Source organism: Camellia sinensis, chromosome 6 (assembly GCF_055761805.1).
Source record: "Camellia sinensis isolate YWXY chromosome 6, ASM5576180v1, whole genome shotgun sequence".
NCBI classification, from domain to species: domain Eukaryota; kingdom Viridiplantae; phylum Streptophyta; class Magnoliopsida; order Ericales; family Theaceae; genus Camellia; species Camellia sinensis.
The window spans coordinates 775,001-787,500 of record NC_138966.1 but is presented as its reverse complement, the minus strand read 5'-3'; the positions used below and the strand labels follow the sequence as shown (position 1 = coordinate 787,500).

General features: G+C 59.8%; 1 protein-coding gene across 1 annotated transcript; it reads right to left on the bottom strand.

Moving 5' to 3' along the window:
- Positions 1-6,272: 6,272 nt before the first annotated feature.
- Positions 6,273-8,287, bottom strand: LOC145794024 (uncharacterized). Its single transcript, XM_082876948.1, has 2 exons — positions 7,605-8,287; positions 6,273-7,526 (listed from the first exon to the last, which is right to left on the bottom strand). Exon 2 carries the CDS (start codon positions 7,449-7,451, stop codon positions 6,657-6,659), a length of 795 nt encoding a protein of 264 aa, XP_082733074.1. The 5' UTR covers positions 7,452-7,526; positions 7,605-8,287; the 3' UTR covers positions 6,273-6,656.
- Positions 8,288-12,500: the final 4,213 nt, after the last annotated feature.

Here is a 12,500-nt window from a genome sequence, read left to right as displayed (position 1 = left end):
CCACGGCCTCGGCCCGCATGCCTTGCTACGGCGTTGCCCAACATGCCATGCCACGGCCTCGGCCCGCATGCCTTGCCACCGCGTTGCCCAGCATGCCATGCCACCGCGTTGACCGGCGTGCCATGCCTTAGCCTTGGCCAACATGTCGAGCCACGGCCTGGGCCAAACTTGCCATGACACGGCCTCGGCCCGCATGCCAAGCCACGGCCTCGGCCCGCATGACATGCCACGGCCTCGGCCCGCATGCCTTGCCACGACGTCGCCCAACTTGCCATGCCACGGCCTCGGCCCGCATGCCATGCCACGGCCTCGGCTCGCATGACATGCCACGGCCTCGGCCCGCATGCCTTGCTACGGCGTCGCCCAACATGCCATGCCACGGCCTCGGCCCGCATGCCATGCCACGGCCTCGGCCCGCATGACATGCCACGGCCTCGGACCGCATGCCTTGCTACGGCGTCGCCCAACATGCCATGCCACGGCCCCGGCCCGCATGCCTTGCCACCGCGTTGCCCGGCATGCCATGCCACCGCGTTGCCCGGCGTGCCATGCCTTAGCCTTGGCCAACATGTCGTGCCACGGCCTCGGCCCGCATGCCATGCCATGCCACGGCCCGCATGTCTTGCCACGGCGTTGCAAACATGCCATGCCACGGCCTCGGCCCGCATGCCTTGCTACGGCGTCGCCCAACATGCCATGCCACGGCCTCGGTCAGCATGCCATGCCATGGCACCGCCTTGTCCAGCACGCCGTGCCGCAGCGTTGGCCAGCATGCCTTGGCCGGCATGCCATGCCAATGCCTTGGGCCAACATGGCGTGCCACGGGCTGGGCCATGCCGGTCCGTTGCCCGGCATGCCACGGCCGTGGCGGCATGGCAAGCCACGGCCTCGGCCAGCATGCCATGCCCCGGCCTCGCCCAGCATGCCATGGCACGGTCTTGGTCAGCATGCCATGCCATGGCACCGCCTTGTGCAACGTTGGCCAGCATGCCTTGGCCGGCATGCCATGCCAATGCCTTGGGCCAACATGGCGTGCCACGGGCTGGGCGAGCATGGCATGCCACGGGCTGGGCGAGCATGCAACGCCACGGCCTTGGCTAGCAGCAAGGCATGCCACGGCCTCGGCGAGCATGCCATGCCATGCCAAGGCCAAGGCCAAGGCCAAAGCCAAGGCCAAGGCAGTGGGCAAGGCCAAGTCCCTGTGCAAGGCATGGCCAAGGCCAAGGCCATGGCATGCCACCGCCTCGACCGATCTTTTTGAACATGATTCTTTTATAATCTTACCCAAACCGTGCAACACAATTAAAAATGCACTACAATCAATTTTAAATGTCATTCCCTATTTTTTTGCAATTTTTCTGGAGCTTTTCGAATTTTTAAAGCCCTTATTTGGCATAAAAAAATCAAAATAAAATAAAAAAAATGAAAAAAATAATTTAATAATTTCTATAATTACTAGTGAATCATCCTTTAATTATGGGAATTTTTCCATAATTTTTTGACCATTTTTATTAATTTTTATTATTTTTTAAGTATTAATATCGAAATAAATTAAAATAAAATATTTTCGGTAAAAAAATATTTTTTTTAATTTTTTTTATGGTGTATTAAATTATTTCCTACAACTTTCATGTTGAAAGTTTTGGCAAAAAACCATTACTTTTTAAAAAAACCCCATTATGACTCCTCGAACATGCTTGATGTTTCCTCCTGCCAGACTGAAAAGGGCTTAACAGGCTATTATAAGGGGGGGGCACCTCCCTTGCCCAGGGCAAGGCAGTGGCAGGTACGCCCCATGTTGGGCGCGGCCTGGGCTGCGGCCTTGGGTTACATGCACTGCGGCTCGACCGCGGCCTGGGCTGCGGCCTGGGGCGGCTCGGCCGCGGCCTTGGGCGGCCTTGCGCGGCCTTGGGCGGCCTGGGCGCGGCCTTGCGCGGCCTGGGCGCGGCCTTGGGCAGCATGGCGTGGCATCCGCGCGGGCGTGGGCGGCCTGGCATGCGCGCGGCATGGGCAGCACGGCATGGCATGCGCACGGCCTGGGCGGCCTGGCATGCAGCCGGCCTGGCATGCCCGCGGCGTGGGCAGCACGGCATGGCATGCGCACGGCCTGGGCGGCCTGGCATGCAGCCGGCCTGGCATGCCCGCGGCGTGGGCAGCACGGCATGGCATGCGCACGGCCTGGGCGGCCTGGCATGCAGCTGGCCTGGGCAGCACGGCATGGCATGCGCACGGCCTGGGCGGCCTGGCATGCAGCCGGCCAGGGCAGCCTGGCCTGGCATGCCCGCGGCGTGGGCAGCGTGGCCTGTGCGAATACCGCGCGCGTGGTCTTTTGACCACGGTGCGCGTGTTGCGCGCATGGTCGCGCACGCCTTTGCACGCCTTCGCACGCAACGCACGTCTAGTGATAAGAACCGCAGCCAAGGCAGCCCAGCCCCAAGGCCATGGCCAGCAGCATGGCATGCCACGGCCAAGGCAGGCCAGCCAAAGCCAGCAGCATGCCATGCCAAGGCCAAGGCCAGCAGCATGCCATGCCACGGCCAAGGCAGCCCAGCCAAAGCCAGCAGCTTGCCATGCCAAGGCCAAGGCCAGCAGCATGCCATGCCACGGCCAAGGCAGCCCAGCCAAAGCCAGCAGCATGCCATGCCAAGGCCAAGGCCAGCAGCATGCCATGCCACGGCCAAGGCAGCCCAGCCAAGGCCAGCAGCATGCCATGCCACGGCCAAGGCAGCCCAGCCAAAGCCAGCAGCTTGCCATGCCAAGGCCAAGGCCAGCAGCATGCCATGCCACGGCCAAGGCAGCCAAGCCAAAGCCAGCAGCATGCCATGCCAAGGCCAAGGCCAGCAGCATGCCATGCCACGGCCAAGGCAGCCCAGCCAAAGCCAGCAGCATGCCATGCCAAGGCCAAGGCCAGCAGCATGCCATGCCACGGCCAAGGCAGCCCAGCCAAAGCCAGCAGCATGCCATGCCAAGGCCTAGGCCAGCAGCATGCCATGCCACGGCCAAGGCAGGCCTGCCAAAGCCAGCAGCATCCCATGCCAAGGCCAAGGCCAGCAGCATGCCATGCCACGGCCAAGGCAGCCCAGCCAAAGCCAGCAGCATGCCATGCCAAGGCCAAGGCCAGCAGCATGCCATGCCACGGCCAAGGCAGCCCAGCCAAAGCCAGCAGCATGCCATGCCAAGGCCTAGGCCAGCAGCATGCCATGCCACGGCCAAGGCAGCCCAGCCAAGGCCAGCAGCATGCCATGCCACGGCCAAGGCAGCCCAGCCAAAGCCAGCAGCTTGCCATGCCAAGGCCAAGGCCAGCAGCATGCCATGCCACGGCCAAGGCAGCCAAGCCAAAGCCAGCAGCATGCCATGCCAAGGCCAAGGCCAGCAGCATGCCATGCCACGGCCAAGGCAGCCCAGCCAAAGCCAGCAGCATGCCATGCCAAGGCCAAGGCCAGCAGCATGCCATGCCACGGCCAAGGCAGCCCAGCCAAAGCCAGCAGCATGCCATGCCAAGGCCTAGGCCAGCAGCATGCCATGCCACGGCCAAGGCAGGCCTGCCAAAGCCAGCAGCATCCCATGCCAAGGCCAAGGCCAGCAGCATGCCATGCCACGGCCAAGGCAGCCCAGCCAAAGCCAGCAGCATGCCATGCCAAGGCCAAGGCCAGCAGCATGCCATGCCACGGCCAAGGCAGCCCAGCCAAAGCCAGCAGCATGCCATGCCAAGGCCTAGGCCAGCAGCATGCCATGCCACGGCCAAGGCAGCCCAGCCAAAGCCAGCAGCATGCCATGCCAAGGCCAAGGCCAGCAGCATGCCATGCCACGGCCAAGGCAGCCCAGCCAAGGCCAGCAGCATGCCATGCCACGGCCAAGGCAGCCCAGCCAAAGCCAGCAGCTTGCCATGCCAAGGCCAAGGCCAGCAGCATGCCATGCCACGGCCAAGGCAGCCCAGCCAAAGCCAGCAGCATGCCATGCCACGGCCAAGGCAGCCCAGCCAAAGCCAGCAGCTTGCCATGCCAAGGCCAAGGCCAGCAGCATGCCATGCCACGGCCAAGGCAGCCAAGCCAAAGCCAGCAGCATGCCATGCCAAGGCCAAGGCCAGCAGCATGCCATGCCACGGCCAAGGCAGCCCAGCCAAAGCCAGCAGCATGCCATGCCAAGGCCAAGGCCAGCAGCATGCCATGCCACGGCCAAGGCAGCCCAGCCAAAGCCAGCAGCATGCCATGCCAAGGCCTAGGCCAGCAGCATGCCATGCCACGGCCAAGGCAGGCCTGCCAAAGCCAGCAGCATCCCATGCCAAGGCCAAGGCCAGCAGCATGCCATGCCACGGCCAAGGCAGCCCAGCCAAAGCCAGCAGCATGCCATGCCAAGGCCAAGGCCAGCAGCATGCCATGCCACGGCCAAGGCAGCCCAGCCAAAGCCAGCAGCATGCCATGCCAAGGCCTAGGCCAGCAGCATGCCATGCCACGGCCAAGGCAGCCCAGCCAAAGCCAGCAGCATGCCATGCCAAGGCCAAGGCCAGCAGCATGCCATGCCACGGCCAAGGCAGCCCAGCCAAGGCCAGCAGCATGCCATGCCACGGCCAAGGCAGCCCAGCCAAAGCCAGCAGCTTGCCATGCCAAGGCCAAGGCCAGCAGCATGCCATGCCACGGCCAAGGCAGCCCAGCCAAAGCCAGCAGCATGCCATGCCAAGGCCAAGGCCAGCAGCATGCCATGCCACGGCCAAGGCAGCCCAGCCAAAGCCAGCAGCATGCCATGCCAAGGCCAAGGCCAGCAGCATGCCATGCCACGGCCAAGGCAGCCCAGCCAAAGCCAGCAGCATGCCATGCCAAGGCCTAGGCCAGCAGCATGCCATGCCACGGCCAAGGCAGGCCTGCCAAAGCCAGCAGCATCCCATGCCAAGGCCAAGGCCAGCAGCATGCCATGCCACGGCCAAGGCAGCCCAGCCAAAGCCAGCAGCATGCCATGCCAAGGCCAAGGCCAGCAGCATGGCATGCCACGGCCAAGGCAGGCCAGCCAAAGCCAGCAGCATGCCATGCCAAGGCCTAGGCCAGCAGCATGCCATGCCACGGCCAAGGCAGCCCAGCCAAAGCCAGCAGCATGCCATGCCAAGGCCAAGGCCAGCAGCATGCCATGCCACGGCCAAGGCAGCCCAGCCAAAGCCAGCAGCATGCCATGCCAAGGCCAAGGCCAGCAGCATGCCATGCCACGGCCAAGGCAGCCCAGCCAAGGCCAGCAGCATGCCATGCCACGGCCAAGGCAGCCCAGCCAAAGCCAGCAGCTTGCCATGCCAAGGCCAAGGCCAGCAGCATGCCATGCCACGGCCAAGGCAGCCCAGCCAAAGCCAGCAGCATGCCATGCCAAGGCCAAGGCCAGCAGCATGCCATGCCACGGCCAAGGCAGCCCAGCCAAAGCCAGCAGCATGCCATGCCAAGGCCAAGGCCAGCAGCATGCCATGCCACGGCCAAGGCAGCCCAGCCAAAGCCAGCAGCATGCCATGCCAAGGCCTAGGCCAGCAGCATGCCATGCCACGGCCAAGGCTGGCCTGCCAAAGCCAGCAGCATCCCATGCCAAGGCCAAGGCCAGCAGCATGCCATGCCACGGCCAAGGCAGCCCGGCCAAAGCCAGCAGCATGCCATGCCAAGGCCAAGGCCAGCAGCATGCCATGCCACGGCCAAGGCAGCCCAGCCAAAGCCAGCAGCATGCCATGCCAAGGCCTAGGCCAGCAGCATGCCATGCCACGGCCAAGGCAGCCCAGCCAAAGCCAGCAGCATGCCATGCCAAGGCCAAGGCCAGCAGCATGCCATGCCACGGCCAAGGCAGCCCAGCCAAAGCCAGCAGCATGCCATGCCAAGGCCAAGGCCAGCAGCATGCCATGCCACGGACAAGGCAGCCCAGCCAAAGCCAGCAGCATGCCATGCCAAGGCCTAGGCCAGCAGCATGCCATGCCACGGCCAAGGCAGCCCAGCCAAAGCCAGCAGCATGCCATGCCAAGGCCTAGGCCAGCAGCATGCCATGCCACGGCCAAGGCAGGCCAGCCAAAGCCTGCAGCATGCCATGCCAAGGCCAAGGCCAGCAGCATGCCATGCCACGGCCAAGTGTCACGGCCTTGGAATTTCTGAACCAACCCTCAGTCTTTCCAAGCCAACCGTGCGGCCTTAGATGCTTCTAGCACGCGTTGCTCGCACCTAAGTAAGCCTTTTGTGGAAGGGAGCTAGGGGAATGCACACACAAGAGAGTTTTGAGAAACTTAGAGAGCTCTTGGGAAATGCTTATATTATATTGCAACTTGAGTGGTTTGACCAAATGAGGGCCTCCCCTTTATATAGCCTTACATAGAATATTCTAGAGCTACTATGGTGGAGAGTGTTCTAGACACTTCCACCTATTACATCTAATAGACTATTCTAGAACTATATGGATGGAGGGGATTCTAGATCCTTCCCTCATCCTTACAAAGACCCTATTCTAGAACATACATACAATGCTTTATATTATTCTAGAGACTTCTAGGCAATTCTCCTATAGCCTTTATTCTAGAGTCTTCTAGCTCTATACTAGCTCTATATTATTCTAGAGTCTTCTAGGCAATGCTCCCATAGCCTTTATTCTTGTAGCCATTCTAGAGAGTTCCAGAACCCTCTAGCATCCTTCCTGGCCTTCATACTTTCTCAAGTCTTCCAGGAGCTTCCAAGCCATTCCAGTAGTCTCTTTTTCTTGAGATTTCCTTCTCTTGGACAATTTGGCCTGGTCACGTTGGCAGGTCGTGACATTCTCCCCCACCTATGCTCGCGACGCCCTCGTCGCGTCTCCTTCTTTGAAGTCGCAGGTTCTCTCCTTGACTTGCGCCTTCTTGGTTTTCCTTTGTCCACCGTTGGCACCATGTAAGGACCCCCGTCCATAATGCACCAAGTGTTGTCGCGAGGCAACATCGCCATGTTGAACTCTCGCGGTAATTCGATCTCCAACACCACGCCATGGTCATTGACTTCTTCGCGCCACTCACCAAGGTGCAACTCAACCCCTTGAGCCAAGCCCTCCACGGACTTTACCTTGGTGTTTTCCACCTTCATCAATCCTTGACCCCCGTCAAGGTTCGGATCAACCCGCTTGGCCTCTTCCGCATTGATGAAGTTGGGCGACGCTCCCGTGTCGACCATGACTTGGGTTGCCTCCTTATCGACCTTGCCCTCTACGTACATCAAACCCTTATCCCCTTGGGTTGATGCAGTAGGCTTCGCTTCAAGCAGCTGCAGAGATCCCATGCAAGACTGCTCTTCCCTTTCTTGCTCCTCCAGCTTTGCAATGAGACTTCTCCTCTTAGGACAATCCCTTGCCCAATGTAGCTCATCGCAAAGGAAGCAGTTATCCCTTGGCTTCATATCCTTAGCCCACTTTGCCCATTTGCCCAAATTAGCAGCAATCTCCATTCCGCGGTGCTCCTCTGTGTGAGTGACTCCCGACATAGTGCCCTTCCGTCCACAAGTCACGACGCCTTCGTAACCCGCTCTGATACCAACTGGTTACAACGCCTTTGTAACCTTGGCTCTGATACCAACTAGTTACAACGCCTTTGTAACCTTGGCTCTGATACCAACTAGTTACAACGCCTTTGTAACCTTGGCTCTGATACCAACTGTCACGGCCTTGGAATTTCTGAACCAACCCTCAGTCTTTCCAAGCCAACCGTGCGGCCTTAGATGCTTCTAGCACGCGTTGCTCGCACCTAAGTAAGCCTTTTGTGGAAGGGAGCTAGGGGAATGCACACACAAGAGAGTTTTGAGAAACTTAGAGAGCTCTTGGGAAATGCTTATATTATATTGCAACTTGAGTGGTTTGACCAAATGAGGGCCTCCCCTTTATATAGCCTTACATAGAATATTCTAGAGCTACTATGGTGGAGAGTGTTCTAGACACTTCCACCTATTACATCTAATAGACTATTCTAGAACTATATGGATGGAGGGGATTCTAGATCCTTCCCTCATCCTTACAAAGACCCTATTCTAGAACATACATACAATGCTTTATATTATTCTAGAGACTTCTAGGCAATTCTCCTATAGCCTTTATTCTAGAGTCTTCTAGCTCTATACTAGCTCTATATTATTCTAGAGTCTTCTAGGCAATGCTCCCATAGCCTTTATTCTTGTAGCCATTCTAGAGAGTTCCAGAACCCTCTAGCATCCTTCCTGGCCTTCATACTTTCTCAAGTCTTCCAGGAGCTTCCAAGCCATTCCAGTAGTCTCTTTTTCTTGAGATTTCCTTCTCTTGGACAATTTGGCCTGGTCACGTTGGCAGGTCGTGACACAAGGCAGCCCAGCCAAAGCCAGCAGCATGCCATGCCAAGGCCTAGGCCAGCAGCATGCCATGCCACGGCCAAGGCAGGCCTGCCAAAGCCAGCAGCATGCCATGCCAAGGCCAGGGCCAGCAGCATGCCATGCCACGGCCAAGGCAGCCCAGCCAAAGCCAGCAGCATGCCATGCCAAGGCCAAGGCCAGCAGCATGCCATGCCACGGCCAAGGCAGCCCAGCCAAAGCCAGCAGCATGCCATGCCAAGGCCAAGGCCAGCAGCATGCCATGCCACGGCCAAGGCAGCCCAGCCAAAGCCAGCAGCATGCCATGCCAAGGCCAAGGCCAGCAGCATGCCATGCCACGGCCAAGGCAGCCCAGCCAAAGCCAGCAGCATGCCATGCCAAGGCCTAGGCCAGCAGCATGCCTTGCCACGGCCAAGGCAGGCCTGCCAAAGCCAGCAGCATCCCATGCCAAGGCCAAGGCTAGCCGCATGCCATGCCACGGCCAAGGCAGCCCAGCCAAAGCCAGCAGCATGCCATGCCAAGGCCAAGGCCAGCAGCATGCCATGCCACGGCCAAGGCAGCCCAGCCAAAGCCAGCAGCATGCCATGCCAAGGCCTAGGCCAGCAGCATGCCATGCCACGGCCAAGGCAGCCCAGCCAAAGCCAGCAGCATGCCATGCCAAGGCCAAGGCCAGCAGCATGCCATGCCACGGCCAAGGCAGCCCAGCCAAAGCCAGCAGCATGCCATGCCAAGGCCAAGGCCAGCAGCATGCCATGCCACGGCCAAGGCAGCCCAGCCAAAGCCAGCAGCATGCCATGCCAAGGCCTAGGCCAGCAGCATGCCATGCCACGGCCAAGGCAGGCCTGCCAAAGCCAGCAGCATGCCATGCCAAGGCCAAGGCCAGCAGCATGCCATGCCACGGCCAAGGCAGCCCAGCCAAAGCCAGCAGCATGCCATGCCAAGGCCAAGGCCAGCAGCATGCCATGCCACGGCCAAGGCAGCCCAGCCAAGGCCAGCAGCATGCCATGCCACGGCCAAGGCAGCCCAGCCAAAGCCAGCAGCTTGCCATGCCAAGGCCAAGGCCAGCAGCATGCCATGCCACGGCCAAGGCAGCCCAGCCAAAGCCAGCAGCATGCCATGCCAAGGCCAAGGCCAGCAGCATGCCATGCCACGGCCAAGGCAGCCCAGCCAAAGCCAGCAGCATGCCATGCCAAGGCCAAGGCCAGCAGCATGCCATGCCACGGCCAAGGCAGCCCAGCCAAAGCCAGCAGCATGCCATGCCAAGGCCTAGGCCAGCAGCATGCCATGCCACGGCCAAGGCAGGCCTGCCAAAGCCAGCAGCATGCCATGCCAAGGCCAAGGCCAGCAGCATGCCATGCCACGGCCAAGGCAGCCCAGCCAAAGCCAGCAGCATGCCATGCCAAGGCCTAGGCCAGCAGCATGCCATGCCACGGCCAAGGCAGCCCAGCCAAAGCCAGCAGCATGCCATGCCAAGGCCAAGGCCAGCAGAATGCCATGCCACGGCCAAGGCAGGCCAGCCAAAGCCAGCAGCATGCCATGCCAAGGCCAAGGCCAGCAGCATGCCATGCCACGGCCAAGGCAGCGCAGCCAAAGCCAGCAGCATGCCATGCCAAGGCCTAGGCCAGCAGCATGCCATGCCACGGCCAAGGCAGGCCAGCCAAAGCCAGCAGCATGCCATGCCAAGGCCAAGGCCAGCAGCATGCCATGGCACGGCCAAGGCAGCCCAGCCAAAGCCAGCAGCATGCCAGGCCAAGGCCTTGGCCAGCAGCATGCCATGCCACGGCCAAGGCAGGCCTGCCAAAGCCAGCAGCATGCCATGTCAAGGCCAAGGCCAGCAGCATGCCATGCCACGGCCAAGGCAGGCCAGCCAAAGCCAGCAGCATGCCATGCCATGGCCTAGGCCAGCAGCATGCCATGCCACGGCCAAGGCAGGCCAGCCAAAGCCAGCAGCATGCCATGCCAAGGCCTAGGCCAGCAGCATGCCATGCCACGGCCAAGGCAGGCCAGCCAAAGCCAGCAGCATGCCATGCCAAGGCCAAGGCCAGCAGCATGCCATGCCACGGCCAACGCAGCCCAGCCAAAGCCGGCGGCATGCCATGCCAAGGCCAAGGCCAGCAGCATGCCATGCCACGACCAAGGCTGCCAGCCAAAGCCAGCAGCATGCCATGCCAAGGCCTAGGCCAGCAGCATGCCATGCCACGGCCAAGGCAGCCCAGCCAAAGCCAGCAGCATGCCATGCCAAGGCCTAGGCCAGCAGCATGCCATGCCACGGCCAAGGCAGCCCAGCCAAAGCCAGCAGCATGCCATGCCAAGGCCAAGGCCAGCAGCATGCCATGCCACGGCCAAGGCAGCCCAGCCAAAGCCAGCAGCATGCCATGCCAAGGCCAAGGCCAGCAGCATGACATGCCACGGCCAAGGCAGCCCAGCCAAAGCCGCCAGCATGCCATGCCAAGGCCAAGGCCAAGGCCAGCAGCATGCCATGCCACGGCCAAGGCCAAGGCCAAGGCAGCCCATCCGAAGCCAGCAACATTCCATGGCAAGGCCAACGCAGCCCAGCCAAAGCCGGCGGCATGCCATGCCAAGGCCAAGGCCAGCCGCATGTCTTGCCACGGCCTTGTCCCGCAGCGTGGCGTGCCTTTGCCTTGGGCTAGAACATCGCATGCCACGCCCTTGGCAAGCAATCCTGTCCCTCGTGTAATTGCCATTTGGTTTGGCTTTGACTTACGTATATGTTGCCCTGCGAAATGCTTGTCCCTCGGGTAATAGCCGTTTGGTTGCCTTTGACTTGCGAACCCGTTGCTAGTGCTTTCCCCAGTGGAAGCTTTGTTGGGAAAAGTATGTCCCTCGGAAGTTGCCTGTTGCGTTTGTTATTTGCATTCGAGCTATCCGATGCTTGCTGGGTTTCTCTAAGAGTTTTTGCACGTTCGTCGGGCTTTTTAATTATTTATTTACTCATAAAAATTATAATAAAATAAATTAAAAATAAAAAAATAATTAAAAAAATTACTATAATTACTAGTGCCTCATCTTATAATTGTTGGAATTTTTCTAGAATTTTTTGAGTATTTTTAGTAATTTTTATTATTTTTTAAGTATTAAAATTGAAATAAATTAAAATAAAATATTCCGGTGGCCAAATATTTTTTTATAATTTTTTTTATGGTGTATTAAATTATTTCATACAACTTTCATGTTGAAAGTTTTGGCAAAAAACCATTACTTTTTAAAAAAACCCCATTATGACTCCTCGAACATGCTTGATGTTTCCTCCTGCCAGATTGAAAAGGGCTTAACAGGCTATTATAAGGGGGGGGCACCTCCCTTAAGGCTGGCCAGCATGGCCAGGCCACAGGCCACGCCTATGCCTAGGCGGGCGCTTGGCACATGCCATCGCTTGGCTTGTGGCATTGGCTTGTGGCATCGAAACTACATAGCCAAGCACGGGATGCGTCGAGTGGCGGCCCGCGGCGGTGGCGGTGGCACGTTGGCCTAGGCCAGCATGCCATGCCACAGCCTTGGCCAGCAACATGGCATGCCAAAGCCTTGGCCAGCAACATGGCATGCCAAAGCCTTGGCCAGCAGCATGCCATGCCTTGGCCTTGGCAAGCATGTCATGCCACGGCCTTGGCCAGCAGCATGCCATGCCACGGCCTTGGCCAGCAGCATGCCATGCCCCGGCCTTGGCCAGCAGCATGCCATGCCACGGCCTTGGCCAGCAGCATGCCATGCCACAGCCTTGGCCAGCAGCATGCCATGCCACAGCCTTGGCCAGCAACATGGCATGCCAAAGCCTTGGCCAGCAGCATGCCATGCCTTGGCCTTGGCAAGCATGTCATGCCACGGCCTTGGCCAGCAGCATGCCATGCCACGGCCTTGGCCAGCAGCATGCCATGCCCCGGCCTTGGCCAGCAGCATGCCATGCCACGGCCTTGGCCAGCAGCATGCCATGCCACCGCCTTGGCCAGCAGCATGCCATGCCACAGCCTTGGCCAGCAACATGGCATGCCAAAGCCTTGGCCAGCAGCATGCCATGCCTTGGCCTTGGCAAGCATGTCATGCCACGGCCTTGGCCAGCAGCATGCCATGCCACGGCCTTGGCCAGCAGCATGCCATGCCACGGCCTTGGCCAGCAGCATGCCATGCCCCGGCCTTGGCCAGCAGCATGCCATGCCACGGCCTTGGCCAGCAGCATGCCAT